The sequence below is a fragment of the Aricia agestis genome, chromosome Z (assembly GCF_905147365.1).
Source record: "Aricia agestis chromosome Z, ilAriAges1.1, whole genome shotgun sequence".
In the NCBI taxonomy this organism is placed as follows: domain Eukaryota; kingdom Metazoa; phylum Arthropoda; class Insecta; order Lepidoptera; family Lycaenidae; genus Aricia; species Aricia agestis.
This window is the reverse complement of record NC_056428.1, coordinates 8166555-8192132: the sequence shown is the minus strand read 5'-3', so window position 1 is coordinate 8192132 and position 25578 is coordinate 8166555. Positions and strand designations below refer to the sequence as shown.

The window sequence follows — 25578 nt, the reverse complement described above, 5'->3', positions numbered from 1 at the left end:
GAGCCGCCCGCAACTTCTAGTATAAAATAAAAGTACCCGTATTCTATATCGTTATATTAAATGTGCGAATTAGCGTTGAACTCCTCGACCACCACGTCTCCGACGAGAGCGATAGCTTCTATCTCTATGGCGGCGTTCATCGGCAGCTTGGCTACCTGGTACGCGGCGCGGGCGGGGCAGTTTTTGGGGAAAACTGAAAATAAAATAAATAACAATCGTTAGTGCCTAAAAGTGCGTACCTATCAGACAACGTATTAGTAAATAAAAATTTAAGACGGGTAGAGCCTCAAAATTGTTAATACCTTCGAATTATTTTGTGACCGATTCGATAAAAGCAGTAAATCTGGCCCATTTTCTTACAGTTTTAAATTAGATAAGAACTTATAAAATTGTCGTGGAGTCTAGTCGTTTCCCAAATCACATCGAAATCTGACGTAATTTTATTAATATTACAGATTTTTGAAAGCTTTATAAATTTCTCCACCACACAAGAATCAAGTGTGAATCGCAAAAAAGTGCGTCTGTCATCTATGAGTGAAACAATATTATTACGTACTATGGTTCGAAGGATTTGGAGAGAAAGACCTGCTGACTCTTTTGAAGATTTTATTCACAAGCACTAGGTCCAACACTAATAAAACACAATTTTTCGTGCACTTTTTCCACTATATTAAGATAATATTATTAAAACTTTTAACAAATTACACGACCGGTTTCGAAATCATCATCAGGTATTTCGAAACCGGTCGTGTAATTTGTTAAAAGTTTTAATAATATCTTAATATAGTGGAAAAAGTGCACGAAAAATTGTGTTTTATTAGTGTTCAACATGTATTTCCACCAAGAACCGACAGTACAATCAATTACATACACTAGGTCCAAAACACTAAGCACTATCACTGTCCTAGGTCGTAGCCAAGTCGTAGGTTTCAGTGGTTCGCTCACTATTGATCACTTGTTTTCACTCCGAAGTTGCCTTGACGATCGTTCGAACTGAACTGATTGATTGGCTCGTCTACCTGCGGCTATTTAAAAGGGCCGAGACGAGTTCTGGACTGTACGAGAACATTCCTTTCCCGAATATACAAGATTCACGTAAACAAGTGTGGAATATTTCTAGAAGCCTAGCATCGAATAGCGGATTTACACTGTCTGCGTTTCTTCGATAAGTTGCACTGGTTTGACGCTAGATGGCTCTGTGTGTCCGTAACAATATTATTGGTCCTTTATTAAATAGGCGACAAACCCTAAATTGCGATTTTATAATTCGTTTTATACTTGAAAATAAGCACCAAATTGTTTCATTTTCTAAACACAGATACTACCGAGGATCCGACCTAGCGAAAATACGATTCCTATCTTGAAATTTTCTCGATGAAAAAAAACCACAAAGATGCATCTAATTCATCTTTCATTTCATTCATCACATATTGCCATAACCGTACATAAGGCGCTGTGGTTGTTGCAACTACGTAAAATGGGTTTTTTAAAACAAGTTTTTAGTAAAGGAAATGTCAATATTTAAGTATAAAATAAGTACCGTTTTAAATTTGAGAAAATTTCCTACACGCAAAGGTATATCAGTACACAATTTGAAAAATTCTGCTCGATAGAAAAAAATCTCAAAGATGACTGTTATAACGCTGTTTTTCATAAAAAAAAAATTATGAAATAAGGGGGCAAACGAGCAAACGGGTCACCTGATGGAAAGCAACTTTCGTCGCCCATGGACACTCGCAGCATCAGAAGAGCTGCAGGTGCGTTACCGGCCTTTTAAGAGGGAATAGGGTAATAGGGGAGGGTAGGGATGGGAAGGGAAGGGAATAGGGGAGGGTAGGGAAGGAAATAGGGTAGGGGATTGGGCCTCCGGTAAACTCACTCACTCGGCGAAACACAGCGCAAGCGCTGTTTCACGTCGGTTTTTCTGTGAGAACATGGTATTTCTCCGGTCGAGCCGGCCCATTCGCGCCCAAGCATGGCTCTCCCACGTCAAAAAAAAAGTGTGTAATTTAGGCATAAAATTAAATCATTTTATGGCTTAAATTACACACTTTCTAGAAAAAAAACAAAAATTGTAGTACGAGTATATGTGTCGTAACCTAACGTAAACAATTTGATATATTTGATTTGTGTAATCCTGAAAACATTTTTTTTTTACTTCTATTCTCTATTATCAAGACGAGCCACTATGGAAAATGGTAGAACTACAGCATGTCATAAATGGTTTTTAAAAATATCACAATTTAAATGAAATATTTATTGAATTCGATACTCTAATAACCAAATAATCCTAATCAGACATATTTTTCTACTAAAACTGCATAAATATTTTTTGTCATAGGTTGAAGTAAGTTGAAGTAGCGGATGGCTCATTCAAATGTTTGCATACACGTATTTCAAATGAATATTGTGAAAAAAGTATTTAGCACATGCATGCGGTTTTATACATTTTTAAAAAGGATATTTTATGTTCTTAATAATGAGCTATTAACTTTTTTTAATATGCTTTTTATTTTTGAGTAAGTACTTAAAATAAAAAAAAAAAATAAAAAATGTTTTATTTCTGAGTAAATTTGAATCAAATTTTTTCAGAATGTCTACCTGATGCCTACCACCGGTTCGGGAACTACCCCGGCGAGAAGAACCGGCGTAAGAAACTCGCACGGGTTCCACTTTTTACCAAAAAAGTGAGAGAAAAATTATTCTTTTAAAATAAAGTTTACAATTTTGTAACTTAATATTATATACAATGTCAACATACATAATTGTAAGTCATAATATAATAATGTAGAAGTAGCCTTGCAAGAAGCCATCCTACTCCCAAGATGTGCCATCTTCTATGAAATCATTGACCTTATAATAAGCTTTGGCACACAAACGCTCTTTGACTACTTTTTTAAATTTATTAATGGAAAGATTTTGAACGTTTTCTGGGATTTTATTGTAAAGGCGTATACATTGACCTTTAAAAGATTTACTGACTTTACTAAGTCTGATCACTGGCATGTCCAGCTTGTGCTTATTTCTAGTATTTCTACAGTGAATGTCACTTTTAACTTTAAATTTATTTATATTTTTTCTAACATATATTACATTATCCAAAATGTATTGAGAAGCAACAGTTAGAATACCAATTTCTTTAAATTTATCTCTCAGAGATTCTAAAGCAGACATTTTATAAATAGAACGTATGGCTCGCTTCTGCAGCACAAATATTGTATTAATGTCGGCAGCGTTTCCCCATAAAAGGATTCCATATGACATCCTACTATGAAAATAACTAAAATATACTAATCGTGCCGTGTCTTCGTCAGAAATTTCTCTAATTTTTCTGACTGCATATGCTGCAGAACTGAGCCTACCTGCTAGATTAGCAATGTGAGGACCCCACTGTAATTTACTATCAAGTGTAATACCTAGGAATACAGTGTTATCTACCAAATTCATCTTCTCATCATTTAATAGCACATTGGTTTGGACTTGCCTAACATTGGGCAAAGTAAACTTTATACATTTAGTTTTACTAGAATTTAAAAGTAAGTTATTAACATTAAACCAATGTACTATTTTTGAGAGAGCACTGTTTACCTCGTCGTAGTTCGACTGTTGTCGCTTCACTTTAAAAATAAGTGAAGTGTCATCAGCAAAAAGCACTATCTCATTATTATTATCCTTTACTAGATAAGGTAAGTCATTTATATAGATGAGAAAAAGAAATGGGCCTAAGATAGATCCCTGTGGGACACCTAATTCTATTTTGGTTCCATTGGACCTTTTACTATTTACCTCAACCCTTTGAGTCCTATTTTTAAGGTAAGAAGTTAAAAGGCTGAGAGCAGAGTCCTTTATGCCGTAGTGGCGCAGTTTCCTGATCAATGTAGCATGCTCAACACAATCGAAGGCTTTGGAGAGATCGCAAAACACACCTAAGGCATCCTGCGACTCCTCCCAAGCTTCAAAAATACTACAAAGAAGTCCTATACCAGCATCCGTTGTGGATCGACCCTTAGTAAATCCGTATTGGTTATCGTGCAACAAATTATTTGAATTAAAATGCACTAGTAATTGTTTTAAAATAATTTTTTCAAATATTTTACTAAAGGTCGGTAGAATCGATATAGGCCTGAAATTAGTGGGATCCGATTTAGTCCCGGCTTTAAATAAAGGAACAATCTTGCTATGCTTCATCAAGTCAGGAAAAACACCATTTTTTATGCAGTTATTAAAAATCATTGCTAGATGAGGAGCTACGATATCAATTATTGATTTAATAATTTTTGTAGACATGCCCCAGAGATCTGCAGTATTTTTAATATTCAACAATTTAAAGGTATCAATAATATCTCTGGGGTTAATTTCTCTAAACTTAAAATTGACATCACACTCCTTTACATTGTCTCTGAGTAGCTTTTCGGCAGCTTCAGGTGAAGAATTTAAATTTTTAGTCGTTGAGACCGGAATGTCAGCAAAAAACTTTTCAAAGACCGTCGCAACTTCTTGATCATTAGTAATCTTTTTATTTTCAAAGTATAGTTCAAAATCAGAGCTGCGACAGGATACATTTCCAGTCTCACCAGCTATAACCTGCCATGTTGTTTTTATTTTATTTTTAGAGCGTTTAATTTTGTTTTTTATGTACAGGGCTTTAGCAGCTTTGCAAACTTTTCTAAAGGTTTTTGAGTAGTTTTTAACATATGCTTTAAATACTTCACTATTGTTAATACACCTTTCATCATATAGTTCATATAATCTTTTTCTACTAATTTTAATCCCCTTTGTTGCCCATTCAATAAATTTAGTTTTTTTATTACTGTTTCTAACTGTTTTAGAAGTAAATATTGAATTAAATTGAGTTCTTATCACCTTAAATAATTTATTAAAAGCTTCATCAGAGCTGTGTGACCTATCCAATAAATGGATATTTGAATTTAATTTACTTCTAAATTGCTCAATACGTTTTGTGGTCACAGGAATAAACACAAGATTTTTCTTCGCGTCACTGTCACATTTCAAATTAAAAGAAGCTATTTGTCCACAGTGATCAGAACTTAGCTTATTAATTATTTCTTTTTTATCAGGAATAAGATTAGTAAATATGTTGTCAATACAAGTGGCTGTAGTCTCACAGACCCTTGTAGGTTCCTGAAACAAACTGTAAAGGTTATACGATTGAAATAAAGATGTGAATCTAACAGTAGTGGAGGTTAAATCTAATAAATTAATGTTAAAATCACCACATATAATAACCTTTTTATTAGATGCACATATTTTTGACAAAATTTGTTCCATTGTTACTTCAAAAGAATCGTATAACCCTGATGGAGGCCTGTATACGCCCACAATGATTAGATGGCTCAGCTCTATGCAGGCCACCTCTATTATTCGTTCAGTAGAGAGACTCACGATATCCTTACGTTCCTTAAACTTCAAATTGTTTCTGATTAAAATTAGAGAGCCTCCTCTAATGGCATTTTCTCTACTGAACGAACTTGCTATCTGGTGATCATTGAAATTGAAAATGAGTTCATGTGATCTGAACCAATGTTCAGATATACACATAATATCAATGTTAAATTCCTTTAAAAATAACTCAATTTCAAGTTCTTTACCTACCATACCTTGTAAATTCTGATGCACCAGATTAATCAAATTACATTTATTTTTCCTCAGTTTAATTGAGTCTATCAAGTTATTGGTAGGATTTTCAACATTTAGACTTGAACTTAATTCATTTGTGCAAGAGATGTCCTCCATTGTCTTATTGACATGCCCTATTTTTCACTTCTTTTTTTTTTCGTCGAAGGTTTTCACATTTACCCACGTATCCCCACGCGCAACTTTATATATTATTTGATATCCTAATTATTCATAAATGAAAAATTAAAAAAATCAGCTGCGGAAGTTGGCGGTCCTGGAAGTTATGGGGAAAAATGTATAGAGGTCGGAGTAGATAGTTCGGTATCTTTTGCGGTTACTGCTGACATAGTTTACAAAAACAATATTAACCACAATATTTTGATAGCAATAGCTTATTATATTCTATTTTGCACTCGTCCTGCGTGAGTAATATGTAAATATGCATAACATTGATTTCATATCTAAAAAACCAGTATGTAAGGGGAAGCAAATATCTTCAAATTGCACACTTCAGCGTGTATTTCATATTAAGTGACACTTATTTAAATTTGTTATTTCCATTAAAATGTCAACTATATACGTGGGGGACCCATGCTTTGTCACGAATGGGCCGGCTCGACCGGAGAAATACCACGTTCTCACAGAAAACCAGTGTGAAACAGCGCTTGCGCTGTATTTCGCCGAGTGAGTGAGTTTATCGGAGGCCCAATCCCCTACCCTATTCCCTTTCCTACCTTCCCCTATTCCCCTTTTCCCTCTTAAAAGGCCGGCAATGCACCTACAGCTCTCCTGGTGCGGCGAGTGTCCATGGGCGACGGAAGTTGCTTTCCATCAGGTGACCCGTTTGCTCGTTTGCTCGCCCCCTTATTTCATAAAAAAAAAACTTTCAACTGTACTAAGGGCGATTTCACCGTTCCCTATATCGAGCGTGGCAGAACCTTGGAATCGTTGTCCATAGTTCTACAGCAAACATTAAATGTTTCTGAAAACAACTTGTATTTTGTAAATACTATGTATGTAATGTAATTGTTCTGGAATGATGATCGATCCCGAAAAATTTGGAGTTTATGCCTTAGAAACTGCTCGAATTTATGTTAGTAACTATGATTGGTACTACATGCCATCCTCCGTGCACAAAATACGTAGGTATACACGGAGAAAACGTGATCAAAATTTTTTCTGTTCTTCCTATTGGGCAACTGTCGGAAGATGCACAAGAGTCGCGCAATAAAGACTACAGAAATATGCGCCTGCACCATGCTAGAAAATGTTACGTTATATCATATAATGAAGACGTATTTAAAACGCTTCTATATAGATTTATAGTAACGCTTCTATGTAAACATTTCAAGTTTAAGAAAACCTTATGTGAGAAATGTGAAGGATCTTGATGAAGAGGCACTAAGTCTTTTGAAGGTGGTACCTGATGGTGATCCTACATTTACATCGGAAGTAATTTTAGTTAGGATTAGCGACATGGGGTACCGAGGAGGGGGCAGGGGGGGGGGCAGCTGCCCCCCCCTGGATCATGTTGACGTCCCTACTAAGTATATTATCTAGTACTTTTATCTATAAAAATTAAAAATTATGAACGAAATTTTGCCATTTGTTTGCAATACAATATTTTTACAACTAAAAATTAATAATTTTTTATTCTTTATAAACACCTAGCTTATGAAAAATCTGATTTGCCCCCCCCTGGCACCAGAACTTGGGTAATTTGCCCCCCCCTGGCCCAGAACCTGGGTACGCCCATGATTAGCGAGGATAATAACAATTAGATATAACATTAAGTAACTAAAACCTAGTTATATAAAACCAATAATATTATAAGATTTGTCTAATCTGAGATCAATTAGTTTGGTGTGAGGTATAGATAGGTACTATACGATTTTATAATTTTATGTATTTTATTATGCTTGTGTGATAAGTAATAGGCATGATGACTATTATTTTTTTCTTATCGGTAATTGAAAGACCCTTAAAAAATAGAAACATCGTTGAAAGAATGACTCTGATAGCTTAAAAATTCACCAAGATATGACAATTCAAATCCATACTAATATTATAAATGCGAAAGTATCTCTGTCTGTCTGTCTGTCTGTCTGTCTGTCTCGCTTTCACGCCAAAACTACTGAACCGATTGCAATGAAATTTTGTACACAGTTATTCTAGAGTCTGAGAAAGGACATAGGCTACATTTCGATGTGGGAAAATATCTTATTTCCATGAAAATATCGATGAAAATGAATTCGCATTGCGCGTGGCCAGCGCTCATCCCGGGGGTCCTGGGTTCGAGTCCCGCAGGCGGAACAAAAAGTTTTCAATGTTCCTGGGTCTTGGATGTGTATTAAAATAAAATTTCAAAAATCTTAAATACCTATATTTTATGTAAGTATAATATTATAAAAATCCAGAAATATATCGATGCAATGAACATTTGAGTTCTAATACGATTCAACAGATGGCGTTTTATTTTTGCTATAACAGCAAATACTAAAAACAAAATAAAGGAAATATAAGGGGGACTCCTAAACATTAAGAGACATGAAATTTTCACAAAATCCTCAATTATATACTTACGTACTTTAATATTTGATAATAAAATTGAAATAAAATAAATAATTAAGGGGGGCTCCCATACAAAAACACATTTTTTCCCCTCCTTTAGCTCTATTACAGTTTACAGTACGGAACCCTTCGTGCGCGAGTCCGACTCGCACTTGGCCGATTTTTTTTTGGTGTATTTCTTTTAGGTTTCCGTACCCAGAGGGTAAAAACGGGACCCTATTACTGATGATTCGATGTCTGTCCGCTGTCCGTCTGTCTGTATGTTTATCTGTCTCTAGGATGCATCCCAAGAACGGAAGAACTAGAGAGTTGAAATTTTCATCGATTATGTATTTGTTTTGCCGCTATAGCAATAAATACTAAAAACAAAATTAATTTAATATTTCGGGGGGCTCTCATACAACAAACGTGATTTTTTGCTATTTTTTCCTTTTGATAATAATAGATGTCTCTGCTGGTCGGCTACATCGTGATATAGCTTGCACGAACAGTTTCATATAGTTGATAATGCGCTCTAATCGACAAGAGATGTCACTGTTGGGCACCTACATCGCACTATCGATGACGCGAAGATGTTTGGTATAGCCGTTTAACTTTCTAGGCAAACATTTTTGTTTTTAACTAACCGTATACCGATGTTCTTTGCATTAAAAATATATTTTAAGACCTACTATTATAGTATAGTATACTAACTATCCTAAAATTCCTAATCAATCTGTTTCAAGTTTAAGTAAACTTGAAGTAGATTGATAGTTAAGTAACTAATTATTATTATTATAATTAAATAATAATAATAAATTAATGAACTATTCTTATTAATTAAATATTTGCAAAGAAATGCTTAGACTACGACTATTCTTTGAACTTACGTACTTACGTACCCAAAGGGTAAAAACGGGACCCTATTACTAAGACTTCGTTGTCTTTCCGTCTATCCGTCTGTCTGTCTGTCTGTCTGTCTGTCTGTCTGTCTGTCTGTCTGTCTGTCTGTCTCTAGGCTGTAACTCAAGAACCGCTATAGCTAGACTTCTGAAATTTTCACAGACTGTGTATTTCTGGTGCCGCTATAACAACAAATACTAAAAATAAAATAAAATTAATATTAACGGGGGGTTCCCATACAACAAACGTGATTTTTTGGCCTTTTTTGCTCTATATCAATAATGGCAACAGGTACGTACTTGAATTTTTTCAAAGTCCTTAGTTATATGTCTACTTTAATATTTAACAAATTTTTGCCTAATTTTGTTCTATAATGGTACGGATATAGGTTAAGTTGGGTTTGATAATTTTTTTGTTGTTTTAGTACCCTAACAGTTTTGAGTATCGGTGAGTCAGTGACCAAATTATGGGTTTTTGGACACCTTTAAAATATAAAGTATAATAGCTACGATATTCAAACTTTGCGCATTTAATAACTATACCCATGTCACTATATCTTAAAAATTTCAACTATCTGGCATTATTCAACCAAAGTTACGAGGGTTCAAAAATACGACGAAACGTTCCGAGAAAAGGTAGGTAGTGCCCTTGCGCGCATAGCTTGGCTCATCTTGGCGGGGGCACTCCCGTGCCCCCAGATATATTGTGTGCACACTGCACAGCTGTTTTTGGGTATTTTGATTAATAAAGGGCCGCGCTACACCGGAATGGCAGCGGCGAGGCGAGCACTTTCAGCGCTGCCATTCTGGTGTAGCCCGGCCCTAAGAGGGGTACCACTTACCAGGGTTTTAAAAAGTTTTTAAATTTGACACAAAATTTGTTGACACCGCGTGCTATAAACTAAAGTCCACGCGGACGAAGTCGCGGGCAACAGCTAGTATCTCATAAAAAAGACCTGCCCGAAACGCTCCATACAAAGTACTACGAAAGTATGACGTCAGTCTTTCGTAGTTTGTACGCATCGGGAGACAAATTTAGTATATTAAATATTGCGTTTATGAAAGTGGTTTCATAACAAAAGTTGCTTTTAATTGCATAAGTTATCGAATTGTAAACAAATATTAAGAAATTTAATTGAAAAAAAATTCGACTTGAGTATCCAACTTTGAAGGCGCATAACAAAAAAAAATACAAATGCTATCAAGCTGAAATTTTGGGAACACTTATTTTTATCGTGATTTATTTATTTTATTAACAAAATTTGCTAATCTTTGTCCTTGTCATCATCCCTATTGTTTAAGTTTTCTTAATTTTACTCAAATTAGTACTTATTTATAAAAAATAAACATATCAATTCTACTCGTATTACTTTTTTCTCTTTTCTTTTTTTTTAACCTAAAATAAATATGTATACATTGAAAAAAAAATACAAAAATTGATTATTTTTAAAATCTTTGTATATCACTGTATACATGTGCCAAATCTCAATACAATCCGATAAAAAACCTTGAAGTTACAGATTTTTGATCCGATACGGGCCCAAATTTTCCACTGTGCGAGCGGGTAACAGCCACTGTACAAGGCGCGCTGATATGAATGTTATTTTAATGTCCTTAACGTCGATATTCGTACTGACAGACATCGACCTGCTAATTTTAGGGACTACTGGGCCTCAAACTAAGTTAATATTTTAACACATTGACATTGTATAAAATTCTATAATTGAGAAACTGACCTAGGGGATTTTTAAAATATTGTATATTTATCGAGTCATTGAGAAAATACTAATTTGGCGATGAATCCACGTCGTCCTTTTTCACCTGGCATATGAAAGACGGGCCTGAGTGTGAAGAGAGAAGGAAGATGTTTGATTTTTTGTGTTAGTCGCCCTCTTAAAGACAATTCCATACTATTTTTCCGTATGAGACGCGGAACACAAAATATTAAAAAAGCCATTACATACATTCAGCATAAACCTTGTTGAACTCCTGGAAGTCTTCAATGTTCGCCATCAGGATGGTTGTCTTGACGACCGCCTCCATCTTGGAGCCGCCGGCTTCTAGAACATGGCGCAGGTTCTCCAGAGCCTTGCGAGCCTGGGCGCCGGTGCCGCCGGCAACCAGCTTGGTGTCAACATCACAGCCCAGAACTCCAGAAACGTATAGAGTGTTGTTCGCTACCACCGCTTGGCTGTAACGTGAAATTTTATTGTAATGGCGGTATTATATTGGACTTGCTGACTAGCCTACAACTCGGTAAAATTTTCACTTTCGTAAAGCGAGGGGATCTGCCTGCTCCTCCCCGATTCATTGTTACAATGATTTGGGGGAAACATTGTGTAAACTTAATAAAAGTTAAAAGCCTTTGATTGTGCAAACGCAAATTATTATATCAAGAGCATGATTCATTATACATAATTTCCGAACGAAGAATTATGTTACTTATACAGGGTGTCAAAAGACCGCTTCCGATAACTTCGTGGGGTTATTATAGGGCATGAAATATATCCATTGGTGCAAGAAATTTTCATGTAATCGCCAGTTTTTAAAATAGTCAAAATTTTCAACACGCAATGTATAATGCGTGCAGTTAATGAGCGATAATATCGCCCGCCGCCAATGAATGAAACCCCGGGCCGAGCCGGCCCCCCCGCGCCGCCCGCGCCGCCCGCGCCGAATACCGCGCGCGCGGCTCTGCGCTAGTCATGAGTTAAGACAAAACAGCTGATCGTGGTGTGCCCTATACCCTAGCCCGTAGGTAGTGAATAAACCACCAATATTGTAATGATTATTAAATTACAATAGTTTTCACGATTTAACAAAATGTTACAATTTATTAATTACCGTTTCTCAGGTTTTTACTCAAAAATACTCAGTTTTTACTTCCGGCCAAAAAGGAAAAGAAATCATAATTCACATCCGATCATCATCCGATTTACACATCTGTAAAAATACATACACAGTTACCTACTGCACCTATCAATACCTATCAATGGAAAACATACGTGATAACATGTTCACTGACCTGTGATCAGCTGTCTGCTTTTATGAAATGCAGTTCGAACTGTGCTCCATGATCCATCTAACTCGATGTAGATTGCAGAGTTATTCAACACTTAACAAAAGTAATTACAGGAGACATTCCAATTCTTTAAACACTTTTTATTGCACTGTTTAAACCGCACTATCGTCTATCGACGACGATGTTCACCTGTCCCTTAAAGCATCGCACATTCATCGGACGTATCTTGTCACGGCCCGTTATTAATTACAAACATAAAAAAAAAATAGTTAACAATACACAAAACAAGCAATAATATGACAACATCTAAACGTAAAATTACAAAACTTAACAAAAACGTCACAGTACCTACACCAGCACGGCGCGTGTTAGACAGCCGACTGAACAAAATTGAAGAAAAAACTTTGTAAAATAATAGGGATGTATCCCTGTGCAATGTGAATATTTTGAGTAATCGATAATTTTTTTATCGATAAATCGTATTAATTGTTTTACATACGAGTACGTATTGATTACTGTCAAACTAAAAATAAACAAATATTTACTCAATATTAAGAAAAGCGACAATAATTAAAAGTTATTTAATTAATTAGGTATTAAAGTATTTTAGACGCGCATAACGCGTACCACGGTATAACAATTTTAACACGGTATAACACTTTATCACGATAATGTAGGTATCGAATTTAAAAAATGAGATGAGATCTACTAAATAATAGTTATAATTTTTATTATTTAATGGTAATTTAAATATCGACTAAATAGTATTGAATTTATAGGGTACAACACTTAGATTGTCCTTGAAATGGATTAGCGACACGTGCGTCGGCACCTGCAGAGCGGCGCGCTTTGTCGGCGCCGCGATCAAAGCAAGCCGCCTTTTGTCGGTGTCTTTTGACTACTTCCGAAAGTCGATACACGACGAACATTATTTCAAAAATTAAAATAGATTTTTTAATTTAGTAGCCATTTGAGCATTGAGGTAATAGGTTGTTAGAGTTGTTAGGAGATAAGTTTGATTTTTTAACAATTACTTCAAGTATCAAAACGTGGTAGTATTGTGTAAAGTGTTAATAATTGATTATTATTTCAGTTGTAATAAAATACTTTGTGGTGTGAATTGTGATACATTTCGTTAACGAGAAGTTTTTTTGACGTTCTTGGTGGTGACTGGTCTTATTGCTTGGTGTTAAGGACTATTTTCAAAATGCATAAAGAAGTAAGAACACTTGAACTCAACATTTTTCACGTAAGTTAATTGCCAGTTTTATGTATGAGGTTTTTTCGTGTATCATCTGTTATTTCGATTGATAAGTGACGATTGCGGATAAACAGTTCATCCGCATAGGTTTCGTTACTTACGATGAACTTTTTAACGAGTCTAATAATCTTAGAAGTTTGCCATACTGTCGTAAGTTGTTACACATGCACAGACAGTTACTTACATTTTTCTACATGAGCTACCATTAAACTCTTAACACTGCAAGTAGCTTAGATGAGAGGTCAGAGGTCAGAGTTCTAAGTTCCACGTCATGGTGACCTTCATGGGTTTGAAATTGAAAAGACATACATTAGGGTTTCTGTGTGTTCTGTCGTAAGTCGTAACTCGTAGTGTATCGTCATTCGTCGCATACGACCTTTCGACTTAGCGTGCGTAGGGCGGAGCTAACAGCTGATTAACGCGGTCAACGTTCTCGGGTTTGTACCTACTCGGAACACGAGAACGTTGACCGCGCGCTTGCAAATGCTTATTGGGGTAAAAATAATAAAATTTAAAAAAATATTTTAAAATATTTTTCTATGTGGTTTATTATCATGTTTAAAGGGTTTTAATTATAAAAAAATAAAGAATAAAAAATTTAAAAAATTAAAAAAAATTAAAAAAAAATACATATTCGTAATCAGAAAATGTAGTATAATCATACCCCAAAGTTATCGGAAGTGGTCTTATTACACCCTGTATAATTATATATAATTATTACTACCGAACATCGTATCGGTAGTCGGTAATTCGGTATATATTTAATACCGACTACCGATACGACCTTCGGTACGACCAAATTATTATAATATTGGCAAATTATTGGTAAAGGTTTACACGGCTATATCGACCCCTCTGGGTAGAAACGTCGTAAAAGCCAAATAGCCATTTTACAGTACGGCCAAAAAACAAAAATCGAAATTTTGTTTCACGCATATTTTTTCATTCTTTGAAGTTATAATAAACCACTATAGCTCATTATGCTTCGATTTTCGGGTAGTTTACTATATAGAAACTCAAAATATTCTACATTCAATAGTTTCAGAGATCGCATGGCTTTTACTACAAAAAATCTAGTTGTAAATGGCTTTTACAACATATATTTTTTTGCTTCACAACTATAACCATTTATTCATTTGGTTGTATAAGACTTAAAACAACGTTTCATTGAAGGTATTTTTTGAAATAAAAGACCAGTGTAATAATAAGAAAGTGTAATTTGTGTATTAAATGCGACAAACATTAGTGTCGAATATCAAATTATTTTATAGTTTTTCATTATTTTAATGTATAATTGTACTTTTCCGAAAAAAATGAAAAAATGTTTGAAGTCGAGAAAATGTTGTAAAAGCCATTTTTGTTGGTTTCGTGTCTTTTACTAAAAATTTTTTGATAGTATTATCTTCAAGTATTGCATATATTATGTAGTATTAACCACGAAATTTCAAAAATTAATTGAAAAAATTGCGCATTACAACATTTTCAAAGAAGAAAACTGGGTTTATAATGAGTTGAAAAATGCTGTAAAGGACATTTTTTTTTTGCGAATTTGAACATTTCGAATATACAGATCGATAGAGCTCGCGAGTAAGAAACCGTTAAAAACTCATTTTGGTCAAAATGGCTTTTACGACGTTTCTACCCCTCTGGGTAGAAACGTCGTAACTCTGTACCTGGCGGCCATACCATACATATATATCGACCCCTCTGGGTCGATATATATGTATGGTATGGCCGCAAGGTACGGAGTTAACTCGACTGAGTTTTACTCACCTTTAACATTTTCGGAATTTTGAGGCAATGTCATCTGTTCTCGGCAAGTTATGTTCGGTATGGTCCGGTCTGGTCCAAGGTATCAATAGGCTGTTGTGAGTGGTTTAACTTAACCCACAGCGCCTTTAACCTAACCTACAGCGTGTTTTGTGACGGTCTTCACTGTGTTGTGGTCAGAGTTCTAACCTAACCTAACCTACTTTTGGACTTTCTGGATTGTGTTTCGACCATAAACCTATAATGCTAAAGACCAACAAAGAGTGCGAGAGAGAAGAAAATCCTTTATGGAATTATAACAAGATGAAAAGAGAGAGGCAGTCTAATGAAAATTGTAACCACTTTTATTTGACAGGTCGTCAAAAGTCGTCAGTCGTTTTATGCCCTTTCGGTATTTCCAATATATTGTTTAATTTGTTTGTTATTTTTAATAAAATAGTCGTAGATGGGTGTTCAATTTTGTAAATCTCGATTTTAATAACATACATTCACGCGGACGAAGTTTCGGGCAACAGCTAGTATTATTATATTTAAAAATAGTGACTTGCGCTGCAAGTATTAGCAGTGTAAATCATAAGAATAATCCTGAAAAATATACATTTCACAGGTAATTAATCTTCATGTCCTAATTGCTGCGATGTGTTTATTTTTGCTATACTTATCTATATGATGTGTTTATTTTTGCTATAAGTATATATAGTCTTTAGTTCTCTATTTCAAATAAAATATTGTGAATCCTCCCTTTTACTTTCATATTTTGCGTAACTAAAGGTACTATTGTATATATTTTGCGTAACTAAAGGTATATTACACAAATTTTGAAGAAAAATTTTTCATCAAAATTTTTTACATATTATGTAAAAAAATTTCATCAAAATTTTTAACATATTATGTAAAAAAAAATTAATCAAAATTTTTTACATATTATGTAAAAAATTTTGATGAAAAATTTTTCTTCAAAATTTGTAAACATAGATAGACACATAATAATTGTAAGTCATGTAGAAGTAGCCTTGCAAGCAGTCATTCAGCATTCTACTCCCAAGATGTGCCATCGTTTATGAAATCATTTTGGCTTTGGCACAAAACGTTCTTTGACTACTTTTTTTAATTTATTAATCGAAAGATTTTGAACGTTTTCTGGGACCATATGTTTTCATTTGAATATCAAGGAGTCACCTCGATTTCTCATGGTTTCCATCACCAGACCACCACTTTTGTGAACATGATACCTACTCGGAACAATACAATGTACAACAAAAGAAAAATTTTGATAATCGGTTCATAAACGGCGGAGTAATCGTTGAACATACATAAAAAAAATATCCACAGCCGAACGTCTAGACTCCTCCTGTTTGGAAGTCGGTTAAAAATAATTGTAATAAAAATTTAAGAAGTATTTAATTTAAGTATTTAATTTAAGAAGAAAATATAATATATTTTGTGTGTTGTTCACTTTCAACGTTTACTTTCAATGTAAGGGCTGATTTACCAGATAGATTATACCTGAGTAATAAATAAGTAACTTTATAATGTGTTATGTGTATATTATTTACCCCTATAAGAACCTCATGTCATAACATATCAGACGATTGAAAATCATTCCAAAAGAAAATGTGTATCTACTTTTCAATCGTCACCAAAATTTATGATACCTAATTTGAAATACAAATCTGTCAAAGTTGCATATTATTTATTTCTTGTAGAAACTGAGGTAAAATAACTCGAACGGACTATACTATCGATAACAAAATACTATACTATCGATAGTAAAATATACATCACTAGCACACGCACACATTGACAGATCGAAAATGGTCACGCATTTTCGGGTTGTCAGGTGGTCTATACGACAGTATATATTAAGTCTAACTTTGTTTTTGTTTTGGCGGAAGGCTGTTCCCCCCTAGCCCCCATTTTATTTTATGACGATCGCCGGCTGCTGCCGTAGCAGGCTCGCTGCGCTCGCTCGGGTCCCTCTGTGTTGTGGTCTAGGTTCTAACCTAACCTACTTTTGGACTTTCTGGATTGTGTTTGTTTTTGTTTTGGCGAGGGCCTGCGGCCCTTTAGCAAAACCCACTTTAATTAAAGTCATAAGGGCCCCCGAGACGATCAAACGGTTTGATTCAAACCTCACGTGTTTGATGTCAAACGACACGGCGCAGTTTGGTTCAATACGAGCTGTCGTGTACACGTCTTGTGATACAGAAGATGCTCTAGAGTCTAGATTCTATAACGGGGATCGCGATTTTCTTATCTTATGGTTATAACGTTAATATCCTGCGTCAGAAGAGAAAAAAAAAGAAAACTACTTTGGTCCAAATTTATGGTATGGCCTATCGACTAAGATAATATCGTTTTACCCACAAACATCTACAGAAAATGCTAGAAACTACAGCTTCTTTTTTTCTTCTTCATAATCCAGCACTAAACTAAGCGGGTTTGATCAAACACGTCGGAACACGATCAAACAGCGCATCAAACACAACGAAAATATGAAATTTCATTAAACAAGCTTCAAACACGTAAATGTTTGACAAACCGTTCAAACTAGCTTTGTAAACGATCAAATCGGTTTGAGTCAAACCAAAATTTACGTGTTTGAGTCAAACCGTTTGATCGTCTTCGGGGCCCTTTAAGAGCCCCCGAGACGATCAAACGGTTTGACTCAAACCTTACGTGTTTGATGTAACCGTTTGATGTCGGTTTGAACGGTTTGTCAAACGACACTGCGCAGTTTCATTCAATACGCGCTGTCGAGTACACGTCTTGTGAATAGGGATGATGACAAGGTCAAAGATTAGCGAATTTTGTTAATAAAATAAGTGTTCCCAAAATTTCAGCTTGATAGCATTTGTATTTTTTTTGTTATGCGCCTTCAAAGTTCGATATTCAAGTCGATTTTTTTTTCAATTAAATTTTCTAATATTTGTATACAATTCGATAACTTATGCAATTAAAAGCAACTTTTGTTATGAAATCCCTTTCATAAACGCAATATTTAATATACCTGTCGAACAAAGTTGTCTCCCGATGCGTACAAACTACGTAAGACTGACGTCATACTTTCGTAGCACTTTGTATGGAGCGTTTCGGGCAGGTCTTTTTTATGAGATATTTGAATTGTCATATCTTAGTGAATTTTTAAGCTATCAGAGTCATTCTTTCAACGATGTTTCTATTTTTTTAAGTGTCTTTCAATTACCGATAAGAAAAAAAATAGTCATCATGCCTATTGTGATGCAGAAGATGCTCTAGATTCTAGAACGAGGATCGCGATTTTCTTATCTAATGTTTATAACATTAGCAGGGCCCCCGCTACCATATGTGCAATGTGTGCAATGCACACGGGTGCCATCCTCTAGAGGCGCCAAATTGCCATCTTTAGGGGCGCCAAAACTAAAGTCCCAAAAAATTTGCCTAAAGGGGCGCCAAAATCCTTTTTTTGCACACAGGCGCCAGTAGCCCTTGCGGGGGCCCTACGTTAAGGCGGGGATCAATCTCAGACAAAAACGATAACCTTGCACACAACCAAAGACCAAGCGTATACGCATCGCAATAAGATTCATTTTAGCTTAGAATAAAATTGTAACAACAAGGCGGATCTTCTCTATTTTTCATGTTTTTTTTTAAATATCTTTGGAAATAAATATTAAGAAACAAAATTGTTCGGTTAAAGAAATTTTAATATACATTTACTAACAATTTATTCAAATAAAATGTATAATTATCCTAGTTAATACTTATATTTCGATGAAATAGAGTTTTTTCGGAGGTGAGTTTGGAAATTAATTACAGCCAAAGTATTACGTTTTATTAAAATGTTTATGGTTTAAGGTATTTTAAATATTATCCTTTATATCTTATATTTTTTAACACTTCGTTATTATATTGGAACTAGGTACACCGGGAGTCACGGAATAACAAATTGGGGTTTATCCTCGCCTTAATGTCCTCCGTCAGAATGGTATGGTAATGAATGGTAAGAATGGTATGGACTCTGGACTAACATAATATCGTTTTACCCACGAACATCTACAGAAAGTGCTAGAAACTACAGCTTCTTTCTCTTTTTCTTCCTTATATTCTAAACTAGCACTAAACTAAGCCGGGTTTGTTCCAACCTTCAAACGCGTCGGAACACGATCAAATGGCGCGTCAAACACAACGAAAATATGAAATTTCATCAAACACGCTTCAAACACGTAAATGTTTGACAAACCGTTCAAACAAGCTTTGTAAACGATCAAATCGGTTTGAGTCAAATTAAAAGGTGAATGCCCAAAAATGTATGGACCAAAAACCCGGAATCGATTGAAACCATTTATAAGTAGCATAGCAGACTACTTATACTGTATCCCAAATACAATGTCCTTTTTGGATTAAACAATCACCGAGTACTTTAAAAACGATCGTAACTAATTGACTTTTTTTATAGGAATCTATGATAGTTAGGACGACGCGATGCTGCAAACGATAGTGTGACGATTAGTACGTAGTAAAAACATTTTTAATACAGATGTACAGTGTTGTAATTATGTATTCATGAATTTTAAACATTAAATTTTTATCACTTTTTTATCTGACAGTATAGAATGTTAGTTTGGTATAGTAAATAATCTGTATACAATATGTACTGTTTTTTTAGGATTATTAAGTACACGATATCGGTTATATGATCGTTTTTTTTTTATAAAATAAGGGGGTAAACGAGCAAACGGGTCACCTGATGGAAAGTAACTATACTGTCGCCCATGGATACTCGCAACATTAGAAGAGCTGCAAGTACGTTGCCACTTGCCGGCCTTTGAAGGTTTGCAGGTCGTATTGAAAATATAGTGACAGTTTATTTCAGAGTTTTACAGTGCGCAGCAGAAAGCTACGCAAAAAACGCACGGTGGAAGACTGCCACTCATCAAAGTGATGAGGATGGTATATTTTTTGCGTGGAGCGATGGCGAAAAGTTGCAGGTGGTATGATACCGAACAAAGTCTTAGAGCACTCCTCGTGATACAACCGATAGAGGATGTAGAGTGAAGCCACTAGTGATTTAGTTTATTCTTAAAATATATTATATTTGACATACTTTTTTAGGGTTCCGTACCCAAAGGGTAAAAACGGGACACTATTACTGAGACTTCGATGTCTGTCCGACTGTCTGTCTCCAGGCTCTTACTCAAGAACCGCTATAGCTAGACTTCTGAAATCTTCACAGACTGTGTGTATCTGATGCTACTGTAACAACAGATACTAAAAACTAAATAAAATTAAGATTCAAGGGAGGCTCCCATACAAAAAACGTGATTTTTTTCCCTTTTTGGCTCCTAATCTATAATGGCTATATTATGATGATTTTTTTACGAAATCCTCAATTATGTGTGTACTTTAATATTTAATCGCAAAATTAAAATAAAATAAATAATTAAGGGGGGCTCCCATACAAAAAACAATTTTTCCCTACTTTCGCTCTATAACGGTACGGAACCCTTCGTGCGCGAGTCGGACTCGCACTTGGCCGATTTTTTTTCTATTTAATTGTACATTATAAATTATCTATCAACATCGCTTTAACGAGAAAGATCACAAAAACAAAGGAAATAACTAATTGATTCGAAGTAGATACCATACTGTGTATCTCAGATTTATTTTTTCAAATTATCGGTTTCGGTTATGGTTTAGAAAAAAATTAATTGCATATTTTCAATCTACTATTTATGCTCTACTTTGCTGTACATAAATTATTTTAATCGACTATGGGTTTTTTTTTGGGCATTGTCCTTTACGTGTTTGAGTCAAACCGTTTGATCGTCTTCGGGGCCCTTTAGAGTGAATTTTGATAATTTTCTTAATTTTTATCAAATAATTTTGAATCATATAGTTTTGGAATGATAAAATGATCGTCTTTTTTTACGTCCGTGCCCCCACTCATCACAGCCTTGCGATGCCTTGAAAACACTTCGTAAACACCAGAAAACAGATGACCTTATCTCAAGATTACGAAAATTTCAAATTCGAATTTCTTCTAAACAGGGGGTTTCCTGGCGGTGAAAGTGGTTTTTCTCACCCAAAACATCCCTCCTCAACCCATGTCACCACCACAAAATTTCCGTAGGTTTGTAAACCTTAGCCAAATTATTGGCACTATTCGACTCACAACCTCACGAATTAACAAAAGGGCATAAATTATTAAAATGTTACCTGTAGGGACCAACGGGTTTGTAAATTTTCGGAGATGTAACTATCGCTTTCACCACTTTCGACATTTTTGATGACAACAACTTTTGACCACTTTTGTTTAGAAAATTAACAGAACTTTTAAACATAGAGTAGCCACACACTCCCAGTGCAAGACGAGCTCGAGTGAAGTGTGATACTTCTGATAAGTAAATTTGTTAGTGAATACGTAATATTGCGTTAATTTAGAGGCCAATAGTTCAGCAGCGCGATAGCTTATCGTAGGTATACTGGCATAATATTATCACAATATAAATATACAATCCATTGTTTACTTCACATTTTTAACTATTTATAATTACTTACCTACTATCGCTATACACACGGCGCGGCGTGGCCTCCAGTGAGATTATTATTAAAACTAATACTAATAATGTTTTAAAAATTCCTCAGAATATCACACTAATCTTAAATCTGCATGGGGTACGGGGTGACAAGAGTATTCCTACCAAGATAAGAGAAGCGAAGCGCAAGGTGGCATACAGCCCTTGTCTGATGGCCTAGTTAGAATTTGTAATAAAAAAAATATTACTTTATCTATGGAAAAATGTCTCCGATTTTGACAGCTAAGTATGCTTTGAGTCAGTGTTGCCAATTTAGCATATTTTATGCAAAATTTGGCATATTTTTACGTTGTTTAGCATATTTATTTGTTGTTTAGCATATAGCATATTTTTTAGCATATAATTTAAATAAAAAATTAAGCATGAAACAAACGACCCGATTCAACTACTAAGCGTGTGTTCTAAAACAGAGTAATAATTACTCTGAAAAGAGTATTTATTACTCATTATTATCACTACCACATTCTAACGCCGAAATTGAACGCGTTTTCAGCCAAATGAATAAAGTTGAAACTTCGCAACCGTTTGTCAGTGAAAACTTTAAATGCTATTTTATAATTTTTAGAGAGGACAAGGAAATGCTGTTATTCTTACTCAATTCCGGATAACATTCCGCTCTATAGGTACCAACTACTGAGGAGAGTTAGAGTTTACATGTACATCAGCAGCATCAGCTATCGATGAAGAACAAGATATTAATATTTTGTCCGATAACGTAATTGAAAAAACATAAAATAAATTGAGATTTTGTTGACAATTAAAGATTTAAAATTAATAATAACTTTTTTTTACTTTGAAAAGTTTTAGCATAATTTTATAGCAATTGGCATAATTTTGGCAAATTTTTAACGGCAGTTTAGCAAATTTTGTATGAGTCGTGTTGGCAACACTGCTTTGAGTTTTGACATATTTTGACAGTTGACATAAAAGTTCTCGGGATTTTTGTGATTTCCGTACTTGAAAATTGTATACATGTTAACATAATATATTAATTTATTTACCACCTAATTCTAGTTTAACGTTTCTGCTACAAGCCACCAAAAACCTAATAATCAAAAGTATTTAAAAGTTCTACATTTTACCACTTTCATGATATACACATAACCTACAAACTAAAATTAATTATTTTTCTATTTTTAGGTAAACATGCAGAGAATACTTTCTTTAACAAAAACTATTTTTAGTTGGATTCCTAAGCCAGCCCATAATGTAACAGCAAATTTTAGCATGTTGAAGAATATAACTGCTGAAAAATTGTTACCAGTGCAAGTTCCTCTTGTAAATACAGTTTGCAACTTTAAAGTTAAGGGAAAGGTACGTAGACGTTGCAAATCATGTTACTTTGTGATGAGACAAGAAAGACTATATGTAATTTGTCCTGAACACCCCCGACACAAGCAAATGGCTCGGAAGCCAAAGCCTCACAACACATGGATACTTACTCATGCAAGCCAAAGCAAGATAAGGCCGTGGTAAATTCAATGTTAGCATAGTTTTATAGATAATAGTAATAAAGTATTTCCAAATATGATGCTTTTTTATTCCTAATGTACTTTTTTTATCAAAAGTTATAAGCACATGAACATGATAAAATAATAAGTAACCGATTTAATGCGGCGCACCTTTTTGAAGACTTTCAGATTCAGCCATAGCAGCATACAATTTTCTCGTGACACGTGAGCCGTGTCATACGCCATAGAAGTAGATGACACGGCTACCGTGTCACCCGCCACGTTCAAAAAGGTTTATTGTTTTTTTTGGTTTTTACGTGTTTATTAACTTAATTTATTTAATTGAACCCAAACCATTGAAGGAATGGAAGGCTACGTTGTTTTGAGTTGATTTAGAGTAGTTTTACTAAGTTTTAACCTGAAAATGGCAGGAAAGCGATTTTTTTATTCAGATGTTGCAAACCTTTTGTAGGTTTCAAAGTTAGAAAAATGAGTATATTAAATAGATATGGGTTTCCGATGTAAATTATATTATGTTTGTAGATAAATTTAAAGAAGTTCGTTGTTAAGTTTTTCTAACCGACTTTCAAAAAGGAGGAGGTTATACATTCGGCTGTGGATATATTTTTTATGTGTGTTAAACGATTACTCCGCTGTTTGTGAACCAATTTTCAAAATTTTTCTTTTGTTGTATGGGGTATTTGTTCCGATTGATCCGGTTCCGAGTTGGTACCATATTCACAAAAGTGGTGGTCTGATGATGGGAACCATGAGTAATATAAAAAAATATATATGAACTAGCCAATTCCATACATAAAAACTAAGTTTTCTCGATATAATATTATATCGATTTTCGATAAATTTTATAAGCACGATAGTTGGGTTGCAGTAATAAAGCTTTTAGCTTTTTAAGGCCGCAGGGAAACGTTTTATTCCTATGGATAAGGAAGTTTGCGGAAACAGCTATTTAGAAATATTTTCGAAAGAAACAACTTAAATTAAAACAAAAATCGTTAGTGGATTAGTAAGTAATACTTTGATGTCAACGCAAGTATTTTTCTACATTATTGTTTAAAAAAAATTGCGAGAACTTGGAAGTCTAAAATAATAGATTAATATGGGCTCCCAATAGGCCTCTTGGATATCGTTGCTAAGCTACGGCAACGCCGCGGGTCGGTTGACGGCGGAAACTCGTGACCGCTTTTCTCATATGATTCTCTGAATACAAGTCACTGCACTTTTTTGGTAATTGTTTATATTTTTAACACAATAAAAAGTAATGAGCCAAATTACTATTAAGTTTGGATTTCGGAAGATTTCCACAGACTTTTTTCGCGGAAAATCTGTATCGAAAGCTATATTTACTTAAATATACAAGATCATGAAATATTCTTTCAAATTCATTGAATATGATTTTTTACCGTGTATTTATTTATTTGTAAGATCATATTATTAGTTACTTACCTATTACATAGTTATTACTAATAACAGGTTGTCATAGCTGGGCATTAACTCGTTAATCCGTTAATCGTTAATTAACGAAGTTAACATTTTGATTAACGGATTAACGTTTAAGTTAACTTTTAAAAATATTAACGGACCCGTTAACTTCCGCTAATATGCAGAAGTCCGTTAATCGTTAATCCAATGCCTACTATTTACTGCACGGCACCGCGGCGCGGCGGGAAAACAGGTTCAGACAGTTAGTATGAAACGACAAGTGCCGTGCGGGCGGGCAGCACGACGTCGCGGCACGGCAGCAGCGAGTAAAACAAAAACAATAGGTACTAGATACATTTTCAGGCGCGTGAGAAGAGATTTGTTTCGTTTTATCATTTCATTACTCAGCGCCGGTGCTTATAGAGGGAGTGATTTGTTTATTGTTATTATAAATCATTTGCATGTTGATAAAGAAGAGTGCAGTATAATTTAGTTAGGTAGAATACAATAATTATAGAAGTATTTTGTTTTGTCCCTAATATTTTAACTTCCAAAACCTTAAACCAACAGGTTTTGTATGTACACTAACGCAATGATATAAGTTACAACAGGGCCATATTACATATTAACGGATTAACGTTAAATTGCGTTAATTCGTCCGAAATGTAACGCTTTAACGTTTAACGAAGCTAACATTTTTTTTAACGTATTAACGATTAACGAAGTTAACTATTTGATTAACGGTGCCCAGCTATGCAGGTTGTTTACCTAATTAAAAATTATAGGGCGCAAACTATTCCAAAGCAATCATGTTCATGAGGTCTTCGAAATCCATGATGATGGAGAACGAATCATCATTCATCCGTTTAAAAGTAATACCACAGACGAGTAGGTAATCGACTGTACGACGTGAAAGTGGAGCTATGTATTAATTGGAAAATTAATTAAAAGTTGAATAATGTAAACA

At 34.7% G+C, this 25578-nt stretch overlaps 1 protein-coding gene across 1 annotated transcript; it reads right to left on the bottom strand.

The window, feature by feature from the left end:
• Window positions 1-41: 41 nt before the first annotated feature.
• On the bottom strand, window positions 42-21522 carry LOC121738715 (rutC family protein UK114). Its single transcript, XM_042130939.1, has 3 exons — window positions 21341-21522; window positions 11054-11280; window positions 42-193 (listed from the first exon to the last, which is right to left on the bottom strand). The coding sequence occupies exons 1-3, from the start codon at window positions 21463-21465 to the stop codon at window positions 57-59; spliced, it is 489 nt and encodes a 162-aa protein (XP_041986873.1). The 5' UTR covers window positions 21466-21522; the 3' UTR covers window positions 42-56.
• Between the last annotated feature and the right edge of the window lie 4056 nt (window positions 21523-25578).

Coding starts and splice junctions, on each gene's coding strand:
- LOC121738715 (XM_042130939.1), bottom strand. CDS start 21,465: ATGTTTAAAAGTTCTGTTAATTTTCTAAACAAAAGTGGTCAAAAGTTG. Junction 11,281..21,340: donor AAACCCGTTGGTCCCTACAG/GTAACATTTTAA, acceptor TTCACGTTACAG/CCAAGCGGTGGTAGCGAACA. Junction 194..11,053: donor CAACAAGGTTTATGCTGAAT/GTATGTAATGGC, acceptor TTTTATTTTCAG/TTTTCCCCAAAAACTGCCCC.